Raw genomic sequence first — 22487 nt, forward strand, 5'->3', positions numbered from 1 at the left:
GAATCAATATATCATCAATTAATTTAAATAATGAAGATTAAATTATCAAGTTTCATATACGGAAGTCCCAATATTGCTTGCCTATATTTGTACCTTAAATTTGTATAAAATTCAATTTTTCAAAAAAAATAAAAATAGAATGTTTGCAAAGTCAATTAAAAAAAAATATCCTGAAGGACAAATTGGTTAAACTAATATTTTATATTAATAATAATTAGGTTAAAAAAATTATCATAAAAGATTAAGACTAGAGAGGCAAGTAAACCTTAAAGGATGTAAGTGTTACAAAATAAAACTTGGGGGAGTTTAACAAAAAAAAACTTGGGGGAGATTTATGCAATTATTTCTTTAGTTTTTTGGGATATAATATAAACTAGTCTAACTTGAATGACATTTTTGATACTATACAAACATAAGTGACTTTAGTGAGACATTTGCTATAGTTTAATGACCTTTTAAGTTATTCAAATTTGACCTGAATCTTATTTAATTTCTCCTTTTTTTCATTTCTTTTGGAAAGGTAAAGCAATTTTTAGCTGATAAAGTAACAAGTTGTAATGTGTGGTTTATCTGAGATTTGTATAGTTAGGTCTGGATTAGTAAGGTGTGATGGTCAATGAGTCACTCTCGACTTATTTCTTAGATGATTGGATGCTTTATTTGCCATCCGACCTTTAGTGAATTTTTGGATGTAATTAACTTGAGTTTTGTGAATTTAATTTAAATTTTTTTTGAATAAATGAAGATGGCCAAATAATTTTGGATCAAATTACCGGAATGAGGCCCGATGTAACTTTATGCTAAATAAACTATAGATTGGATCCAACTCCTCTCCAGTAGGAGCTTTCTTCGGTGGGTACACAAGATTTTCCATACGTGATATCAATATTTTAAAAGACGAACAAATGAATAGTTTACTATAAAGACAAATACATAACAAAATTCAAAGAAGTTGGCTAGGATATTCTGTCTCAACTTAAAGAGCATCCTTGAGTAACTCAAGCCCTTCGCTGCCTCAACTTTCAGATCCTTCTACTTGAAGATGTATTATAGCCTCTTGTGATTCATGAAATACCTCACACGGCTCACTAAATTAGTAGTGACGCCATAACTATAATGCAAAAACCACTGTTGCTAGATCCAAATCATGTGGCAGGTGTTCTTCTAGTGATTCTTAAGCTGCCTGAGGGCTTATGCAATCTCCTTGTCTCCCTGCATCAAAACACATCCCAAACCAGCATGTGAGACATCAAAATACATTGTATAACTTCCCTCTTCGATAGGCAATTTCAAGACTGGGGTTGTACTATAAGTTGTCTTGAGTTTCTGAAAACTCGACTCACATTCTTCAGACCACTTGAACAAAAGACCCTTATGTGTCAATTTGATTAACTGAGTTGTTAAGGCAGAAAACCCTACTACGAAGTGTTTGTAATAACGGTCAAGCCCAGGAAAATTCGTGTTTCTATAGGGGTAGTAGTCCTAGGCCATTGCCGAACTACTTCTATCTTCTTTGGATCCACTTTAATACCGTTCCTATAAACCATTGGAGCCAAGAATGTCATTATGCCTAGCTAAAACTCACACTTTGAGAATTCAATATAAAGCTCGTATTCCCAAAGTTTATCCAACACTGCCTTCAAATGATCCTCGTGCTCCGCCTAGCTGCATGAGTAGACCAGAATATCACTAATGAACACAATAACAAAAGTGTTGAGGAAAGATTTGAGCACCCGGTTCAAAAGATCCATCAATACTGTCAGGGCGTTGGTAAGTCCAAAGGACATGATCAAGAACTCATAATGGTCATACCTAGTCCAAAATGTTGATTTGGAGATATCCTCCACATTGATCTTCAACTGGTGGTACCCTGACTTCAGGCCGATTTTGAGAAGTAGATTGCACCTTGATACTGGTTGAATAAGTAATCAAGTAACCTCGTTCAATTTCCTATAATTAATACACATTCATATTGAGCCATCTTTCTTCTTCACGAACGACACTGGTGCACCCCAAGGTGACACACTAGGACTGATGAAGTCTTTATCAAGCAAAACCTTTATTTGTTTCTTCAATTATTTCAACTCGATTGGCGCCATATGATATGGGGAATAGAAATAGAATAGTGCCAGTAATGTATCAATGCAAAACTCTATCCCCCGATTAGGAGCTAATCCTGGCAAATTTTCTGGAAGCACATCAAGATACTCGCGTACCATTGGAACAGTGTCAATAGTAACAACTTTTGCACTTGGCATGCTAAATCACTTGCGCATGTGACATGGTTTATTTCATCTTTGATTTGACTTGATGTGTCATGTGATTTGACATATGAATGAAACTTGAGCTAATGAAGTGAGCTTGTCATTTAAAACCCAATTAGATGGACTAACTCAATATCGTAGGAGGTTAAATCCATGTATGTTGGATTAAATAATAAATTCAATTATATCGGTCCATAATTCTATTAAGACTAATATAAATTGAATTTAGAATAAAATTCAAATATTTTCTGGATTTAAATTCATAAAATTTAATCTTCCTAGTAAATCACACTACACATAGATGGCCAGCTAATGATATAATAATTTTTTGAGAAAAGACGTAAAATCACTCCTAAACTTGCACCGAAAATTCACTTTATAAATTTAACTTTACGAGTGTTTATATATCCTCCTTAATCTTGTTTGAGGTGAAATTAATTAACTCCCGAAGAGTGACGTGGCCAAGAACTTCCTATAAGCGCTTGAAGGAAAAAAAAAAAACACAAGCACTGAATTTAAAATCATTACATGTGTCATCTCCCTATTGGATAGCATACAATTTTCTTAATATTGCTTTTTCAATTTAATTTTGCTCTAACGCTTTTTTCTTTTCTCTTTCTTATTTTCTCTTCAACGGAGCAGCTGGGTGTTTAGCCTTGGTCGCCTTCTCTTTCTTTGGTTCATCAGAATCAGCCGGCAAAGCTTAATTGGGTGTAAGCTCAATTGTAATTTCTTTTGTTTAGGAAAACTATAAATGGTAGGAAGCTTAATGTTAAGTGCGCCGACGATATTTCTGGCAACGAGAAATTACAAGACCACCAATCCAAAAGAAGTTCGAATAAGTCAATGACTCAACTGGAAAATCAAAGATGCCGCTGGCAGAAAAATCATAGATTTTCTGCCCAAATCCACCCGAAAAGATAGAAACATTTACTAGATCGAAAACTAACAAATCTCCTGCAAAAAAAAAAAAAAAAAAAAAAAAACTCCCGATCTTCAAGAGACATGCAGTAGTGTAAAGTTTCTTTTTAGGAGGTGTGATTGGATTTGTTTAACAAGAAAAAAATTGAATTTCGGAGGTGCAGTGGAGTTAGGTATTTCCGGCTGATTCCTGTGACGGCAACGGGTTGAGTTTTGGTATTGGAAAAGATATGGTTATTTAAGGGGTCTAAAAATTAATTAATGTGAAAAATATGATTAATAAACATACCTTTGAATAAAATAAGAAAGAAAAATAGTAGAATTAAAATTAATAGAAATCTGACGTGGTACTAATGTGGTGCTGACGTGTCAGGCGCGTGTATAACATTCTTGAATACTAATCTGGTTTTGTTTTGCGAAGGGGGTATTTATTTCACCTCAAACAAGATTAGGGGTATATAAACGCTTATAAAGTTAAATTGCTCAAGTGAATTTTCGGTGCAATTTTAGGGGTGATTCTATGCCTTTTATCTATTTTTTTTATAGAACATTTTGGATGGTCGAATATACCTTTACTCCATATGATCCTAGCTGTTCCCTTCAATGCATATGACCTGCTTATGTCACTGCACATGTTGGCAATTCAAGAGTCGTGTATTGATTGACAAATGAGAAGCCAAGACTATTTTTCTAAATTTAGGCACTTCAAACTCTATCACGAAACTATAAGAACCACATTTTCACTACAGGATTTTCCCATCCTCAAAAACTCTCTTCTTCCTCCGGTGAAGAATTTTTGTGCGAAAAATAATTTTAAGAAGAAAGCAGTCTTCTATGAAGCACTAAAACGATTATATTATTCAGGTAAGACTTTTGAGGTAAGACTTTTGACTGTAAAATTTATGATATAATTCGTGCTTTTAACATGTGATTACTACTGAAAAAATACTATTGAGAATCCTAAAGAACTATATTTTCTTGATTGATTTTTCCTTAAGCCATCAATTGAGAAGTTGCAAAAGATGACTACTCACGGAGCTCATTGCTTAATCTTGCCATATCCAAGCCAAGGTCACATAAACCCCATGCTTCAATTCTCCAAACGTTTACAATCCAAAGGTGTCAAAATCACAATAGCAACCACAAAATCCTTCTTGAAAACAATGCAAGAATTGACAACTTCGGTGTCAATTGAGGCAATCTCCGATGGCTATGATGATGGTGGCCGCGATCAAGCAGGATCTTTCATAACAAGATTCAAAGAAGTTGGCTCGGATACTCTAGCTCAACTTATTAAAAAATTAGCAAATAGTGGGTGGCCAGTAAATTGCATAGTTTATGATCCATTCCTTCCTTGGGCAGTTGAAGTTGCAAAGGATTTTGGATTAGTTAGTGCTGCTTTTTTCACACAAAATTGTGCAGTGGATAACATTTATTACCATGTACATAAAGGGGTTCTAAAACTTCCACCTACTCAAGATGATGAAGAAATATTAATTCCTGGATTTTTATGTCCAATTGAGAGTTCAGATGTACCTAGTTTTGTTATTAGCCCTGAAGCAGCAAGAATACTTGATATGCTGGTGAATCAATTCTCAAATCTTGACAAAGTGGATTGGGTACTAATCAACAGCTTCTATGAGTTGGAGAAAGAGCTAAGAGATTCAATCTATCTTTTGTCTCTTCTGTTTCTTTGTCTCTTCTATTTAGAAGTTAATTTGTTGTCTGTACATATGTTCCTTAATGTTCTCAGCCTGATAAGGGGCTTTTTTTTTTCCTAGTGACTCGAACTCACAACCTTTGATTTACAGGTACAGTCGAACCCAATAGCTTTGTTCACCCTATTTGTCTTCAAAATTCAGTGTACATGTATAAAATAATTAATTTAGAATTCAGTAATTAAAAAAATTAGAATCTAGAACCCATTCTGACTAGATTCACACAAGCAGTCAGAGATATACTCCATTGGATTCCAAATATTAGTCCTTTTGACTAATTGAATAATTATTATAAATAAGGTTATATATTAAGCATCTTTCTTAAAAAGTGTGCAAAAATCTTAAACAAATATTGAGATCGTACTACTAAGAGGTTTTATTTGTTGCTATAAAAAGTTGCACAATCTTTAAATGGTCACGGCGGAACTTTTGATCCCTTGCATATAAATATTCACAAATTTTCGGATTTATTAATCATTCCACCATTATTCTATATTTAGGGGTAATATACTTCTAAAATAGTTCAAATATTCCCTACATAAAGGGTTAAAAACACATATTTTTATTAATGGAATTTTTATTTTATTTTAATTACATAGGGGGAGGGGATTACAATATGTGAACTTGAACCCTCATCAACAAAGTGAAAGTTCAGGTAGCCAACCAACTGAGCTACTAAGTCCCTGCTATTAATGGAAAGTTAAATCTAATAAGACATATATTAGAAGGATCAAAATTAGAGTTTCATAATTGAGGGACCAAAAACATTATTCTCCCCCATTTTTAATCTCCTAAGTTGTACTCCTTCCGTCCCAATTTATGCGGCACCATTTGACTTGCCACGGAGTGTAAGAACTGAAGGAAGACTTTTGAAATTTGATGGTCCAAAACAAGCATTAGATATTTGTCTGATTGTAAATCATCTCATAAAGTTAAATTGCTTCTAAATATATAAATGTGACATTCTTTTTTAAACAGACTAGAATAGAAAGTGTGCTACACAAATTGGTACAGAGAGAGTAGTACAAAATATTTAAATAGTTACATGAGATCTTATTCTGTTTCAAATTGCTTGATGTGTAGGTAATTGATTGGATGTCCAAGATTTATCCAATCAAGACAATTGGACCAACAATGCCATCCATGTACCTAGACAATAGGCTACCAGATGACAAAGAGCATGGCCTTAGTGTCTTCAAGCCAATGACAAATGAATGCCTAAATTGGTTAAATCATCAACCAATTAGCTCAGTGGTGTATGTATCATTTGGAAGTTTAGCCAAAGTAGAAGTTGAACAAATGGAAGAATTGGCATGGGGTTTGAAAAATAGCAACAAGAACTTCTTGTGGGTTGTTAGATCCACTGAAGAATCCAAACTTCCTAAGAATTTTTTAGAGGAATTAAAATTAGTTAGTGAGAATAAAGGCCTAGTTGTGTCATGGTGTCCGCAATTACAAGTTTTGGAACATAAATCAACAGGGTGTTTGGGTGTTTTCTGACTCACTGTGGATGGAATTCGACTTTGGAAGCGATTAGTTAGGGAGTACCAATGTTGACAATGCCACAATGGACAGATCAACCAACAAATGCAAAGCTTGTAAAGGATGTTTGGGAGATGGGAGTTAGAGCCAAACAAGATGAAAAAGGGATAGTTAGAAGAGAAGTTATTGAAGAATGTATAAAGTTAGTGATGGAAGAAAAAGGAAAAATGATTAGGGAAAATGCAAAGAAATGAAAGGAATTGGCTACGAAAGCTGTGGATGAAGGAGGAAGTTCAGATAAAAATATAGAAGAATTTGTTTCCAAGTTGGTGACTATTTCCTCATTAGGAAGCTGATTTTGTATTTCGCAGTTTCTTTTTCTGATTGAAATATGGTAGCAAAATTTGACCTGAATCTTATTGAAATTTCTCATCTTTTTTTTTTTTTTTTTTTTTTTCAATTTCTTTTGGAAAGGTAAAGCAATTTGGCTGATAAAGCAACAAGTTGTGTCCTTCGGGATGGCTCAGTTGGTTTGGAGGGTGGTTATCCACACGGATGACCCGGGATCGATCCCCTCTCAATGCCTTCTGAGTCGAGCCTGTCGCATAGGGCTTGCCTAGTGCGGTTTACATCCCCTGTGTGGTTGTGCTATTACACAGTGAGGGATTTACCCAGTGCGCACAAAGTGCTCACCCGAAGGACAGAGGCTGTGGCAGAGGTTGTAGCGGCTGCGGGTTATCCTGGGGTTCAAAAAAAAAAAAAAGCAACAAGTTGTAATGTGTTGTTTATCTAAAATTTTCGATAGTTAGGTATTGGTTAGTAAGGTGTGATGGTCAATGAGTCACTCCCAACTTATTTCTTAGATGATTGAATGCTTTATTTGTCATCCGACCTTTAATGAACTTTTGGATGTAATTAATTAAAGTATGTGAATAAAAATTTCAAATTTGTGAACTAATTTAGATGAGCAAATAATTCTATGGGGCTCTCTCCAGTGGCGTATGCATGCGATGGTACAGAAATACCTGAATCTCCATTATGTCGTCCATTTTGTATATGTTAAACTCAGTCGTGGACTTATGGAAGAAATCTGATGAACAAAGTGCAACTTTTAAGCTCCTATTATCAGGTCCCAAACAAATTGTGATCGGTGGCGGAGCCAAAAATTTTGTCAAGAGTGTTTTAATTTTAAGGAAATAATGTATTATATATATGTTAAAGGTGTTCAATATATAATATATAAATGTAGTACGTAATAATCGCTATGTCTACATGGTATAATTTTTTGGTGAAGGGTGTTCAATGCTGGGTTGTGGCTCCGCCACTGATTGTGACTCCCTGTAGAAACGAGAATGGCTCATTATTCTAACATGAGGCAGTTTTTTTTTTTTTGGGTTTCCCACCCGGTGTCGGGTATCCACATTGAAGCCCGACTATACCCAGATTCGATCCACATAAGGCTCCATTCGGGAGGAAAAGCTCCCTACCATGGGCGCTCCCCCAGTGAGGCCATTGCCTTAGGCTTGCTTAACCGAATACACTGAGTCGTTGGGATCTCTCTTGCATGCAAATCTTTCTAACGTGGCGAATAGATATTTTTGTTCATGAATGCATGTAAATAAATTAGTTACAGAATGTTATCTTTATTTGGCTTGATATTATGCATGCATTGACAAGGATAAAAGTTTCGTTTATACGATGTCACATCACTGTATAAGTGATCATAAACAATTAAATCAATATTAGGAGTTAATCTATTCGCTTTTATTTATTTTTAGCGATTGTTATATTATTATATTTTACCACATATTATCAAATAGAAATTTGAATTATCAACAATTTGCAAGCACGGGCTATTCCCATCTAGTACTTATAGAAATGAGAGTAATCTGATACCTTGCATAAATAGTCCTCCCAATTTATATATAAAAACATAGTTAAATTTTAATCTCAAAATAGGATCACCTAAACAGCAAACATAAACTTTTAATCTTAGAATATAAATATTATAAGCTTTTTATGTAAAAGATAAATGCTGGAGAAGAGAAAAAGGTAAAGTGTAAAAAGAAAAGAAAAAACCTTATTTTTTAAATATTCATCTTATTTATACATGATGTTCGGTAGAAAAGAAACACTAAACATTAATGCTGATATTATATTAGACGAGACATCGTCCAATTGAAAATATCAGTAGTAAATCTTTGCACAAGATAAATTTACGTGTTAATAATATTTTTGCGAGGAGCAAAAGCAATTATGGAACTACTGAGTTTCTAATGAGAGCATTGAATTTAAGTCCTCTTTTTACCGTAATTTTGGTTATGTCTGTTAGATAGTAAGTTGTAGAACACCTTAAAAGAAAATAATATCACAGAGCATAAATCACTGTATTCCTTATTAATGGAAAAAAAAATTATACACCTGCATATTACCCCCTATCATTGTTTGAAGTAGAATTAATATCCTCCAAATGATAACGTGGTAGAGGAGTATAATTACTTTCTTGTCATGTGTCAATTTAACTAATTATATTATAATATTAGCAATATATTTTTTTTATTTCACTAAGAGCAATGGCATATTTCTAAACCTCATTTTACTAAGTTCAGCCTTATTCGTTGGATAATTTGTAAAACAAGTTGAAAGAGAAAAGCATATTGCATAAAAACAAGATATTTTTTAATCACAAAAGGAAAATACTATCGTAGCTAGTAGATTAATGTAATAGATTATTGCAAGTAAGGATCTTTGTGAATCGTGGTGCAATTTGGCTTGGTTTTTTCTTAAAAGCAAATTAAACCTACTAATTTTTTATTTATTTTTTTGAAAATATTAAAACCAAATCAAACTAATATAGTATATACTAGGGGTGTATGCGTCTTAAAGATTTGCCCAACGTAATATCACTGTTACAAACAGTTGCTCAAACGATCCAGAACATCAGCTAACAACAAGGGTTTAGCATATTATTAGACAATAATGTTGCACAGCATGTCCAGTTTTCTTTACCCATACGATACTTCAGTTGTTCAAATGTTACAACAGCAAGGAGTGAGTTATTACAAACTGTATTTCTGATCAGCCAAAAAGTATTGCAGCATTACAAACTTTTTACAAATTAAGTACAACCAGGCAATAGTACATCATATTCATCTCAAGCCAAAATATGTAGATGGTATAAGCAAATCGAGCTATTAAGCTTCAAAGCAAGCAACATATATGGTGCTTAAAGTATTTCCATCCTCGTGGCTTCTCTCGTGATGAGTGATGATCACAGATATAACATTCTTTCACGAATGGAAGCCAAACGATATCATTTTATCATCCTGTCATCACAGAAATGCCGTTATGCTCTGTGTTGTTCTATTTTATAGGGCAGTCAAAAGGTTCAGCAAGCTGCGCAAAGCAGATTCCCAAAATGCCTTTTTGGATATTCCTCAATGTCCCAGCTAAGGGAAATAATTATTTGTTACCGAAAGAAACGGAAGAATTTATTGAAGATAGAATTTGCAACACATCAGTACCATATTGATCTATTTGTGAAGCTTGCACAATGTAGCAAATTCTGTTATAAAGTCAAATAGGCACACGAACAGAATATAATTTTCATGAACATTGACATTTAACTTGAATATACCCCTATAGTCAAAATTTAGAACTTCAAGCATGAAAAATTAAACAACATATCTTTTAAAATCTGAATCATTTTTAGATCTATTCGTACTCAACTATCGACTCAGTAGAATCCCTCAATTCACATACATAGCTCTCGGAGTAAATATTTATACTTAGTTTACACAGGCCGTTTGAGCACGGTTTATGAGTTATATTTTAATACATTAACATATAAAGGGATATGTAGTGGAAATGCATGCCTTAGTGCTTTTTTTTGACTTTTTAGCTTGATTTATGAGTTGGTAAAAGTGCCAAAATCAGTAATTGAAATTTCCTAACATGTATATGCATAATCTGTAAGTGTGCACTGATACCATGTGGAATTTGCCTTCACATACATTTATGAATCATCAGAAAATAATCCAGTAAAAAAAGAAGCATGCAAAAGAAGAAAAGAAAAGCTAATTATAAAGTTAGCTCTTAAACTAACTCAAAGTGGAGCTAGAGCTTGAAACCTACTTTATGTCCAAAGAAAGAAATATTCAAAAACATACATCAGAAGCAGAAATTGCCTCCACGGTTGGGGGTTGGGGGGGGGGGGGGGGGGGGGGAGGCTATTTGTATTATTGTGCATGTAGACTGTAGTAAGATATGTATATTTCGGTTTGAAGTTTGGGCAAGCATATCTACGACTTACGTGAAATCTGGTAGTTTGCCCATATATCATGATGGACACTGTAGAATATATTTGTATCTTAAGTTGGAAAGCCTGCTCAATCAGCTAATGTTGTACTAAACTCTTACCTTATCAAAAAGAAAAATCAATTAATGTGATAAAGAGCTAAACGAATCTACAGAGGTACTCTAAAAAAGAAGCTAAAGATTCAATATTGTTCACAAATGTTATAGTAAGAGGGTTCTCAAGCTAATATAGGGTCTTATCTCTCTGTTTTCCTTTTGTCAATATCCAATTCATAGGAAAAAGAAGAGAGTTTCCATCTTCACCTCAAAAATATAATACTTGAACAAAAAAGGAGAAAACGATCTCCCTTATTTTCATTTTATAGGTGTCAAGTAAACTAATATACTTTTACTAACAACTGTGTTTTCATTAGTTTTCCAATATTGAGAATTATTAATCAAACCAATGGTTTGATTCAGTTTCATGCCAAGCAAGTGTTCCTGCTATTTATAACCACTCAAATGATTAGGTGTACATGCTCATGGTAAGTAGTTTGACATATTGCAATGTAACATTGTCCATTATCTTTCACCATGATTTACCTCCAGAGATGGTCAAATGAAACTGTAAGATATGCTGGTTGTAAACACACCAAAAGCCATTAAAATTATCAGTAAAACAACAATCAATTCCCCATATTTATCTGAAAGTCTCTCTACAATCTGGAGGGGCCAAATTAGAAAGCAAAATAAGAAGTGGCATAACTTACCTATAGATGTAAATAGGAGTTCATGGAAGACGGAAACGCGTAAGATTTTCAACCGGTATGGTACTTTCCAACCGGTTAAAAATGTGCATTGTCAAGAAAACTAAACATTAAGTGAATAAGTTGAATTGCAAACTAAAAGTAATTCATGGATGTGAATAAAACTAAAAGTTGCTCTAGTAACCACGTCGTTTGATCATTTCAACATCACCACTCCACCGAATTAGTTTGTTTCTTCCTAGGCAAATTCCACTATTCTACCACATCATTTGTCTTGCATGTTATATATCAATTAAAATATGTTTCTTTTATCGGAAGATCTATTTAAAATTATTGCGGAATCAAATGCAATTTCTCAGCTTCTATAGATGAACACTTATAGTCTGTTTGGCCAAGCTTATTTTCTCCAATAAATGCTTATTTTAAGTAGACTTGAGTCTCACAAGGAATACACACACGTATAAAAAGCACGAGATACACATAGAATGAGAATTGGGAAAACAGGAATACAGAGATATTACCAGGAAATAAGGTGATTGAAACCACCATACCCATGGTTTATATTCCTCCGTGCTCTCGCACTCCTGTTTCCTTTTCTACAATCTATCTTCGTTAGCATCTGAAAAGAAAGGGATGGAAGCGTCAGTGGCCATAGCTAAAAATCAATTAGCAGGACATATACATACCTTTATCGTATACCAGCAACATAACCTGCAAAAATTAAGAAATGGGACCTCTGAAATCAGGGGCGGACCCACATAGAAAATTGTGGTGCTCGAGCACCCATTAAACTCGTCTCGGAATGTATATATTTCTATATAAAACTATGCAAAATAGTTATATATAATTGGTAAGCACCCATTGCACAATTGTCTTTGATGGGTGCTTTGGTTTGGAAGTGGAATGTCAAATTCCCTGTTTGCGTGAGATTAGGGGTTCGACCCTCCACGAACCCCCTCCACTGAGGTTATTTTGGATACTCTTCTAGTTCTTATTTCTATGTCTCATTGCTTTGTTTCTTAATTTTTTTTAATGCATATTCTTCTTTTTTATTCTTATTTCTATGTCTCATTGCTTTGTTTCTTAATTTTTTTAATGCATATTCTTCTTTTTTATTTTTACCAGTTGTCTCATTGCTTTGTTTCTTAATTTTTTTTAATGCATATTCTTCTTTTTCATTTTTACCAGTTGACTTTTTCTTTCACTACTTACTTTGCTTTTTTTTTTTTCCTTTCTAATTTGTCAAACTTCATCGTGGAAAAAAGCCTAAAAAAAAAGAAGAAGAAGAGAAAAATTATCACTTCCTAACCTGAATAGAGTAATTTTCTTTATGCTGGTTTGCCTTTTTAGACGACCGTCATTTATCGTTAAAGGCAAGCACCCAGGAACTTGAAATCCTGGATCCGCCACTGTCTGAAATTCATGAATTCCTAAACATGACTACTCAACTAAGAAGAAATTAAGGATTAGGAAAAAACACTCAGAGCATGTAAGACCCAATGGGAAAGAAAAGCAGCGCTAGAAAGTAGAGCTAGAAAGGACAAAACTGAAGAAATTCAAGATGAAGGTGGCATGGAGGATTATTAGGGTAGAAAGTGAAAGTGATGAATGGGCTGTTCAATTGCAGGGAAAGACGAAGGGGCTGCCACGTAGCTAATTAGCAATTGCACCATTAAGATGAAATGACTAAATTATCCTCCATTTTGAAATTTATGACATTAAGCTGATATGTTGAAACTAGCTCTTATTATCTATAGAAAAAATTTTGTCGATTTGATTTTGTCAGTTTGGTTCGACTATTGTGGTTTGTATACGGGTAAAACCGAGGACATAGACATACTCGGTTTCCCGATGTTAAGGTTATGCTCGGCCAGGATACGACCGGCTTATCGGGGATAAGGCATCAAGCTCGATCTGGAACGAGGCGTTAAAACAGGTAGAAGAGGAGGTTAACCACCACGAAGAGAAGACCGAAATATCCGCCCTCAGCCGGATATTTCGACACCAATCCGCAAATGTACCGTCACCGCATTCCTTCTCTTACTTAGAATTGTACTAGGGTTGGGACTCCTCTATTATTTAAAGAGGAGGCCCCCATTCATTAAAGCGGGTCTTCCTCCACACAAAAAAGAGAGAAAGAGAGAATTCATGTACTAAGAAAACAATACAATCATCTGAGTTCATTCATCTTTTCTAAGGTTCTCTTTATTATTCATTGTTCAAACACCCGGTCATAAGGATTCGACCTCGGTTCCCGATACCCGAGGCCAGTCATCATTCATCTTTGGTCAGACCTGCATATTTTATTTACTTATTCATTTATCGTGTGATCTAATCTCGTATTGAATTAAACCATATATCTTTAGCACCGCACATAAATTCAATTGTTCTCCATTTTAAGGTTAAACAGTTTGGCGCTCAACGTGGGGCTAGAGATAATAGTGGCAGTTTAATACAAAATTCTAGTTACACTCGATATTTTACATTTGTTCTTTAGGGTTTGATTTCAGGTCTGCCGTTACATGTCAGACTCCCATTCTGTCAACTTCCAAGTTGAGTCAAGCCATCACGAACACAACGATGGGGCGTACCTAACAACAACGTACCCCCCGTTAATCTCGTTCAAGCGGGATCGTCGGTGGCAACGTGCCGGCGGCATGGGGATATGGAGCCATCTTCAAAACTAGTTGGACATGGCTATGGCCTCCAAAGCCAAGAAGAGATCATAGACATGGCTATGGCCCAACTACAAGCCGAGAAAACGAAAGAAAGGAGCTATTGAAATAACGAGAACCAATTGCAGTGTCGAGCCGTAAATCAAGAATTGACAAAATGAGTTGCTCCGGCGGAAAAGAAGAGAGGAAACGATAAGAAAGGCACGTCGACCGTTACCTCGGAATAACGAGAACCGTCTAGGCCGCACCGATGTGGCAGATTTGGTGCCCGAATGCTCGAATGGGACAACGACCCAAAAGGGAATCGTATCTTTCGTGCTATTAAAGGCAAAATCTACCGGAAAGAAATCTATCCAAAGGAAGAAGTTCGGGTAAATGATTTGGTATACGGTAACTTGCCCGAGCATTCGATCGATTCATTTGCCATGCTCGCGGATGCTTTTGTCAAAGCTCACGCTAGAGCCATCAAGGTCAAAACCCGAAAATCGGACTTATTCAACGTTAAGCAGCGAGATGATAAAACCCTCCGCAAGTTTGTGGCCCAGTTTCAAATGGAACGCATGGACTTACCTCCGGTCACTGACGATCGGGCCGTTTAGGCTTTCACTCAAGGGCTCAACTCAAGAAGCTCGATCACATCTATGGAGCAAAAGCAAAATCGATAGACAGTACCCGCAATCGCCGGCGTATGTACACAACAGTATCAATCAAAGATCGTGGTCGAAGATGATAAGATCGAGAGCCGCTGAAATATCATGGCATTCCGGTAAAGGGAATGATCAATCGAAGAGAACGACAGATCGGGATTCCAGACCATCATATGACAGGTATCAACCTTACCTACCTGATCGAAGGGGGAATGGGCGCAACAGTGAATCAAGCAAGAATGATAGGAGGAATGATCGAAGGAACGATTGAGGCCTAAGTAGTCGTGGACTGATAAACAGAAATGTTGTCGATAGAACCTCGGGAAATAGAGAAATTCCAAGGTTATCCGAGTATAATTTCTGCGTCGATGTAGCGACCATAGCAGCGGCCGTTATCCGTAACAGAGAAACGAGGCACCCAAGGCCAATCCAATCTGATCCAGAGAAGCGGGATAAAAGCCTTATTTGCAAATACCATCACACTCACGGCCATCGAACCAAAGATTGTCGACGGTGAGATGAGAGGAGGTTGCCCGTCTGTTTAATTTGGGACACTTTCAAGAAGTTCTAAGTGAACGAGCAAAAACTCACTACAAGAACGTAGACACCAACAAACAAGATAGACCGGAAGAGCCTCAGCAAGTAATACACATGATCATGGGAGGAACGGATGTTCCTCTGGGGCCGGTAGTGAAACGCACCAAAGTTTCCATAACAAGAGAAAAGCGCATTTTGAATTATGACCCCGACGGTCCCATCTTGTTCAGTGACGAGGACATGGAAGGCATCATTCAGCCTCATAACGACGCACAGGTAATATCTATGCTTGTCAATAAATTTAGAATTAAACGTGTGCTGATTGATCCAGGTAGCTCGGCTAATATCATCCGATGGAGAGTCATCGAGCAGCTGGGACTACTAGATCAGATCGTAACAGCAATACGAGTCCTCAATGGATTCAACATGGCCTGCGAACCGACAAAGGGTGAGATCACCTTACCAATCAACACGGCCGGAACTACGCAGCAGACCAAATTTTATGTAATAGAGAGAGACATGGGATACAACGCATTATTGGGAAGACCGTGGATTTACCTCATGAAAGCGATCCCCTCAACTATGCATTAGGCTTTGAAATTCCCGACCCCAGAGGGGATCAAAACCATTCATGGTGAACAACGCCGCGAAGGAAAGTGTTCGCGGTTGAAGAATCTGTAAGACTACAAAGATACCCGATTGGAACAAAAGGGAAAAGTCAAATAGCAATCACAGATTCCGATCCTGGAGTCCTCGGAAGATCGGAATAGGAACACACCAGACGAAGAGTTAGAGTTCGGAGTTCCGAGGGCCTTTGTGGTGCCCGATAATTCAGATGCCACTAAATCCACAGTCAAAGAACTCGAGCAAGTAACACTGTTCATTCATCTACCGAATAAGAAGGTATACCTGAGCACGGGGCTAATCCCCGGGCTCAAGAAAATTTTTATTGAATTTCTTAAAAATAACACCGATTACTTTGCCTGGTCCCATTTAGACATGACAGGTATCCCACCAGAGCTGACAACACACAAGTTGAGTCTAGATCCAAATTTTTCTCCCGTCAAACAAAAGCGGAGGTCGCAGCCCGAGGTAAAGCATGCATTCGTCAAAGACGAGGTAACCAAGCTCCTTAACATAGGATCCATTCGAGAGGTTAAATACCCAGACTGGTTAGCTAATGTTGTAGTAGTGCCTAAAAAGGGAAATAAATTTAGAATGTGCGTAGACTATAAAGATTTAAACAAGGCTTGCCCGAAGGATTCATTTCCTTTACCCAGCATCGATCGCATGATCGACGCTACTGCCGGTCACGATACACTGAGTTTCCTCGATGCCTACTCCGGCACAACTAAAAATACGTACGGACCCGAGGATCGAGAAAACCTCTTTTTCATAACTAGGTCTGGCATGTATTGTTATAATGTAATGCCCTTCGGCCTAAAAAATGTTGGTGCCACCTATTAGCGGCTAGTCAACCGCATGTTTAGGCACCAAATAGGGAAATCAATAGAAGTTTATATAGATGACATGGTCGTTAAGTCCCTGCGAGCAGAGGACTATTTAAAGTATTTGCGAGAAAACTTCAAGATATTAAGGAAGTACAACATGAAGCCTGAACTTAAAAAGTGTGCCTTGGTGTTGGTTCGGGCAAGTTTCTCGGATTCATGGTATCAAATCGAGGGATCGAAATCAACCCGGATAAGATAAAGGCATTGAAGGCGTCGCCGTGATAAACGACATAAAAGTCATCTATGCCGATTCATCTCGTTACTCAAGAAAAAGTCATCCAGCTTTTTTCTCGTTGCTAAAGACCGACCGTTTCGGACCCCCTAATGTCGATGGACTCTAGCATAACTCGAGAAGTACTTATCAAACCCGCCTTGCTCCACATGCCAAAAGCGAACGAGTGCTTATATCTATACTTGGCGGTGTCCGAGATAGTGGTAAGTGGTGTCCTAGTTCGAGAAGAGAAAGGTACGCAATACCCGATTTATTATGTAAGTTAACCTTAGGTGACGCCGAAACCAAAAAATTCGCATTTAGAAAAACTTGCTTTGGCTTTATCGAGCATATCTAGAAAATTAAAACCTTACTTTCAATGTCATCCCATATGCGTCATAACATCATACCCTTAAGGAATGTCATGCATAAACCCGAACTCTCAAGCCGATTAGCAAAACGAGATGTGGAGATTACAAGGATATGATATTGAATATAAACCCGAATCGCCATCAAATCCCAAACCGGCTGCGACTTCGTAGCCGATTTTACGTCGCCTATGATCCCCGAGGTTGATAAATAAATGCTTCTTGCCTCGGGGACTATGAGTCCGGACCCTTTACACGACCGTGCTTCTAATGTAAAATGGTCCGGGTTAGGAATCATTCTCAAACCTCCCTCGAGTGACATAATAAGACAATCTATTAGATCTACCGATTTAACTAACAACGAAGCCGATACGAGGCTATGATCGGTGTTTAGAACTGGATAAAGGCTTGGGAGCCGAGATCATGAGGCTAAACGTGATTCTCTCCTCGGTGGTCAACCAAGTGAATAGAACATTCGAAGTCAAGGATGACCGAATGAGGAGATACCGAGAAAAGCCGCAAGTTGTCCTTCGCCGGATTCAAGGAACGGACATTGTAACACATGCCTCGTGATCAAAATAATAAGGCATGCCCTTGCAAATTTGGGATCACCGTAGAATCGGACGGGTTCAATTTCGGGAGCCGTGGTGCAGCTCGACGAGACTGGTCATAGAGACCCATCACGCCGAGATAAACTCGGGCTCAAATTGCCCCTCACTGATTGAGGAACAAATACATAGACTATCTTTAAACAGGAAAGCTACTGTCCGATGCTAAGGAATCAAGGGCCCTCCGAACCAAAGCAGTTAGATTTTGTTTGGTCGATGGCCAGTTATACCGAAGGTCATTCCACAGCCCCTTGGCGAGATGTCTAGGGCCGGGAGAAACCGACTACGTTATGAGGGAAATTTACGAGGGGACTTGCGAAAACCATTCGGGAGCCGACTCACTGGTCCGCAAGCTGATCAAAGCGGGATACTATTGGAACGAGATTGAGGAACACGCCAAAACCTTCGCTCGAAAGTGCAACGAATGCCAAAGGCACGCTCCGTCAATACACCAAGCTGGGGAAGAAATTCGTCCGGTCTTTTCTCCATGGCCATTCATGAAATGGGGTATGGACATAGTGGGGCCTTTGCCACGAGCCCCAGGTAAGACACAATTTATTTTGCTTATGACTGATTATTTCTCTAAATGGGTTGAAGCACAAGCACTCGAGAAAGTCAGGGAGAAAGAAGTTATTGATTTTATTTATGACCATATAATCTGTCGATTCGGGGTACCCGCGAAAATCGCGTGTGATAACGGAAGCAGCTTCATAAAAAGAAGGTCGAAGTTTTTCAAAGAATACAAGATCAAGAAGATCTTGTCCACCCCATATCACCCAAGCGCGAACGGCCAGGCTGAATCTACCAATGAAATTATACTGCAAAATCTAAAGAAAAGACTGGCCGGCTCTAAGCACCGGTGGAAGGAGGTTCGCCTGTGATTTATGGTCACCGCACAATGGTAAGATCAAGCACTGGGAAACTCCGTTCTCCTTGATACTGAGCCGAGGCCCTAATACCCACGGGTTAGTGAACCAAGCTTAAGATTCTAATATGACACCGAGGACTCAAATCGTGAAGCAATGTCTGCTAGTCTGAATCTCGTGGACGAAAAGAGGGAAGGTGTTGATATCCGGATAGCTACACAAAAACAAAAGATGCAAAGATATTATAACCGAAGGGATAACTTCAGGCACTTTCAGATTGGGGACTCGGTACTGAGGAAAGTCATACTCCACACCAAGAACCCTACGAAGAAAAACTAGCCCCGAATTGGGAAGGGCCATATCGAGTCACCTGAATAACCCAAAAAGGTTCCTATCAGCTCGAGAACGAAGACAGAAAACAGTTGAAAAATAACTGAAACGTGGCACACCTCAAGATGTATTATTGTTAAAGGTACGAATAACTTTTCTTTTTGGCTTTTCTTCTTTCTCAATCTAACACGCAGGGATGCAACTCAAGGGGCATCAGGAGCAGCATAATGGAAACTGGAGAGTCATAGACTTAAGACTGAAAGCACGTGCTGCACTCTTTTTCCCTTCGACCGTTTTGCCCCGAAGTGGGTTTTCGGTAAGGTTTTTAATGAAAAGGCACACGAACAGCGTGCTACGCAAACAGCAACCGATCAAAGACCGAGACCGGAGATTGCACATATCGGACCAATAGTACACGAGCCCTCACATTTCGGACTCGAATATTAGGGGACTACTATACCATGGGCCGGGGCTAAGTGATAACTATGTAAGGACCAAACGATCAATTGAATCGTGTCCAGTTAGTTTGTTCTTGCCACGACACGGGGCTAAGTGATAACTATGTAAAGCCAAGGCTTGAACGATAGGACCAGATGTAAGGACAAAACGATCGATTGAATCGTGTCCAATCAGTTTGTTCTTGCCACGGCAACGATTGCAGTTACATCTCCGGTAGGTCTATCAATAAAAATCTTATCTCGATCAAGATAATCTAGTATTGCCAATATTACATCTCGCCGGACTAGACTCCTAAGCATGCGAACTACGCAAACTTAAAAGACTATGGTCTAAACGGTTAAAGACTACGGTCTAAAAAACTTACGCAAACTTCTAAGCGGTTAAAGATTACGGTCTAAAAACACAAAAAATATTGTGATCCGGTCTGTCTTGCAATTTATAAATAAAACAACGATTAGAGTCAACATGGACTAAAACCCGATCACGAATAGTTAACATGGACTAAAACCCGATCACAAATCATTACCATTTGAATTTGATCATGGCCGAAACAATAAGGCAAGCCAAAACAATGGCATGAATCGGATAAACAACAAACCGAGGAACACTTTATAAAAGGCAACGAAAGGCGATGAATAGGCCAAATGAAAATCTTTTCTTTTTATATATATATATATATATATATATATATCCAAAGGCATATATATATATACCTTATATATAAAAACAAAAAACAAAACAAAACAAAACAAAACAAAAAAAAAACATAAGGCCTCTGAGCCTAATCTTCACTCGAGCCTTCGGTTTCTTCCTCGGCTGACTCGAGGTCAATATCCAAATCCTCAGGATCGAATACAACCTTTGCTTCTGCCTCGAGCCTCCTGGCCTCCTCGATAAGATCTGATAAATCCACTCCAGCGGCTTGAACTTCTTCGAGGGCCTCCCTTCGAGATAAACACCGCACGTACTCAGCTCAAAGATCACTGGCCTTCTCGACAGCAGTCCCGTCAGCTTTATACTGGTCCAACATATCGTCATAGCTCAAGATTTGGTCAAGAGATTTTTTATGTTCAGCCCGCAGATCGGTAATGTCCTCGGTGGCCTATTTATTAATAAAGAAAGTGTCGACCACCCGAGTCCGTTTACTTGCTCCGCCATCACACGAAGCTGCTCTTTAAGAGCATCCCACTCAGCAACAACATCAATTGTCATTTCTTGGAGGATATTGAGCTCAGATTTGATCCCGTCAAGCTCCGCCCGAAGTTGATCAATCTGGCTAACGTTAGCCCGGGCCTGAGAGGGAAGGCATTAGCATCGGCTATTAAAGGTTTATTATAAGCTTTGAAAGCCCTTACCTTCTCTGCCAGCCGGTCATGTTCCCGCTTGGCCTCGATTGCCTCGTTTCGAGCCAACGCCAAATCTGATTGAAGGGTAGAGATATCAGGGAGAGTTGAAATATATTCCAATTTCTGCCTATAGAGATCCATGAGCTCATCTACCTCCTCAGTTTTCCTTTTGAGCTCCCCCTTTAGCCGATCCACTTCTGACCTAAATCGGTGAAAGCTTGCATGATGAAGCACGGAAGCCTGTAAGGAAAAAGGGAGCAGTTATTAAAATGAGGCAAGAAAATAAAGCTAAGTGAAAAAACGAAAGTGCAGGACATACTCGGTTCAATGCCTGCTGAGCCTCGTTGAAAAGGCAGGATTCGCTGACTTCAGCCATCATCTTACGGTCCTCTTGGGACACCAGAGGATACAGATAGCTGGCCATCCCGACCGGTCCCGACAAACATTTTCATATCGATCGACACCTTAAAAGAGATCAACCTCTTCCGATTCGAGTCGGTACTAGGGGCAGGAAAGACTTTCTCCAATCTGGGACTGGAATTAACCCCGAAACGGTTTACCATGGGGATGGATAAATGTTTTCAATTTCCCGACATGCCAGGTGTGCGGGTATCTCATAACTCCTATAACCTAGTTGTCCTTCCTACTTCGTTGACACTTTGGTCATTTTGCCTTTGGCTTTAGCATCGTCAGTGGAAATATCCACCAATCGAGGGGGAGAGTCCTGTATGCAAATAATTGTCTCAGCCAAAGCCACAGCTTGTATCGGAAGGACAGAACCAATACCATACAAAGGTGGAATGTTAAGTACCTTTGAACCCAGTAAGGAGGAAGCTGCCTTCGATCCAGCGGCTGCGGTTGGAAGCCTTCTCGAGCTTCGAGTGGGGATGTGCTCGATCGTAGCGTCTTTAGACATCCCGACCTTCGACCTGACGCTCCCCACGTCCGTCGGTATCGGTATATCCTTCGAGCCCGCCGGCATCGTACTTGAGCTTTCCACCAAGGGTGGAGTAATCTCTGCAGAACCAGCCAATTCTTAATTAAAACCCTCATTGATAAGCCGACGCTTACCTAATGCCTGGTCTTCATCATCAGAATGATCTGTTAGTTTACCAACAATGTTGACGTCAAAGACCCGGGCTGAGAAATCTTTCGAAGAGATCTCTTTGATTGTGGGCCTCGATTTTTTCCTGGCCTCTAAAAAAGCTCGAGAAGACTCGGAGGACCGTCTTTTTCTCCTCTCGGCCTTGTCTTCTTGGTCAGGAACTTCGAGGTTTTGTTCATCGGCCGAGGCCTCAGCAACCTTTTGTCCCCGAATTTTTATGGCCTTTGAAAGACCTATAAAGAAAAGAAGAACAGTTTAAACTTATCAAACATAGTATAGCATGTAAGGAAGACGGAGCAGCGTTCTGGGGGAAGGACTTACCATGATTACAGGCCTCCCACCAGGATCGAGACAAATGTCGCCAATTGCGGTCGGC

General features: G+C 38.4%; 1 protein-coding gene and 1 pseudogene across 1 annotated transcript; both read left to right on the plus strand.

Moving 5' to 3' along the window:
• Positions 1-6830, plus strand: part of LOC132029860 (UDP-glycosyltransferase 74G1-like) — a 9890-nt pseudogene extending 3060 nt beyond the window's left edge.
• On the plus strand, positions 3913-5347 carry LOC132029861 (UDP-glycosyltransferase 74G1-like). The gene has a single exon (XM_059419244.1). The coding sequence runs from the start codon at positions 4208-4210 to the stop codon at positions 4964-4966; it is 759 nt and encodes a 252-aa protein (XP_059275227.1). The 5' UTR covers positions 3913-4207; the 3' UTR covers positions 4967-5347.
• Positions 6831-22487: the final 15657 nt, after the last annotated feature.

This window comes from Lycium ferocissimum, chromosome 9, assembly GCF_029784015.1.
Source record: "Lycium ferocissimum isolate CSIRO_LF1 chromosome 9, AGI_CSIRO_Lferr_CH_V1, whole genome shotgun sequence".
In the NCBI taxonomy this organism is placed as follows: domain Eukaryota; kingdom Viridiplantae; phylum Streptophyta; class Magnoliopsida; order Solanales; family Solanaceae; genus Lycium; species Lycium ferocissimum.

Excerpts from the sequence above, each read along its gene's own strand:
- LOC132029861 (XM_059419244.1), top strand. The coding sequence starts at position 4,208 with ATGACTACTCACGGAGCTCATTGCTTAATCTTGCCATATCCAAGCCAA.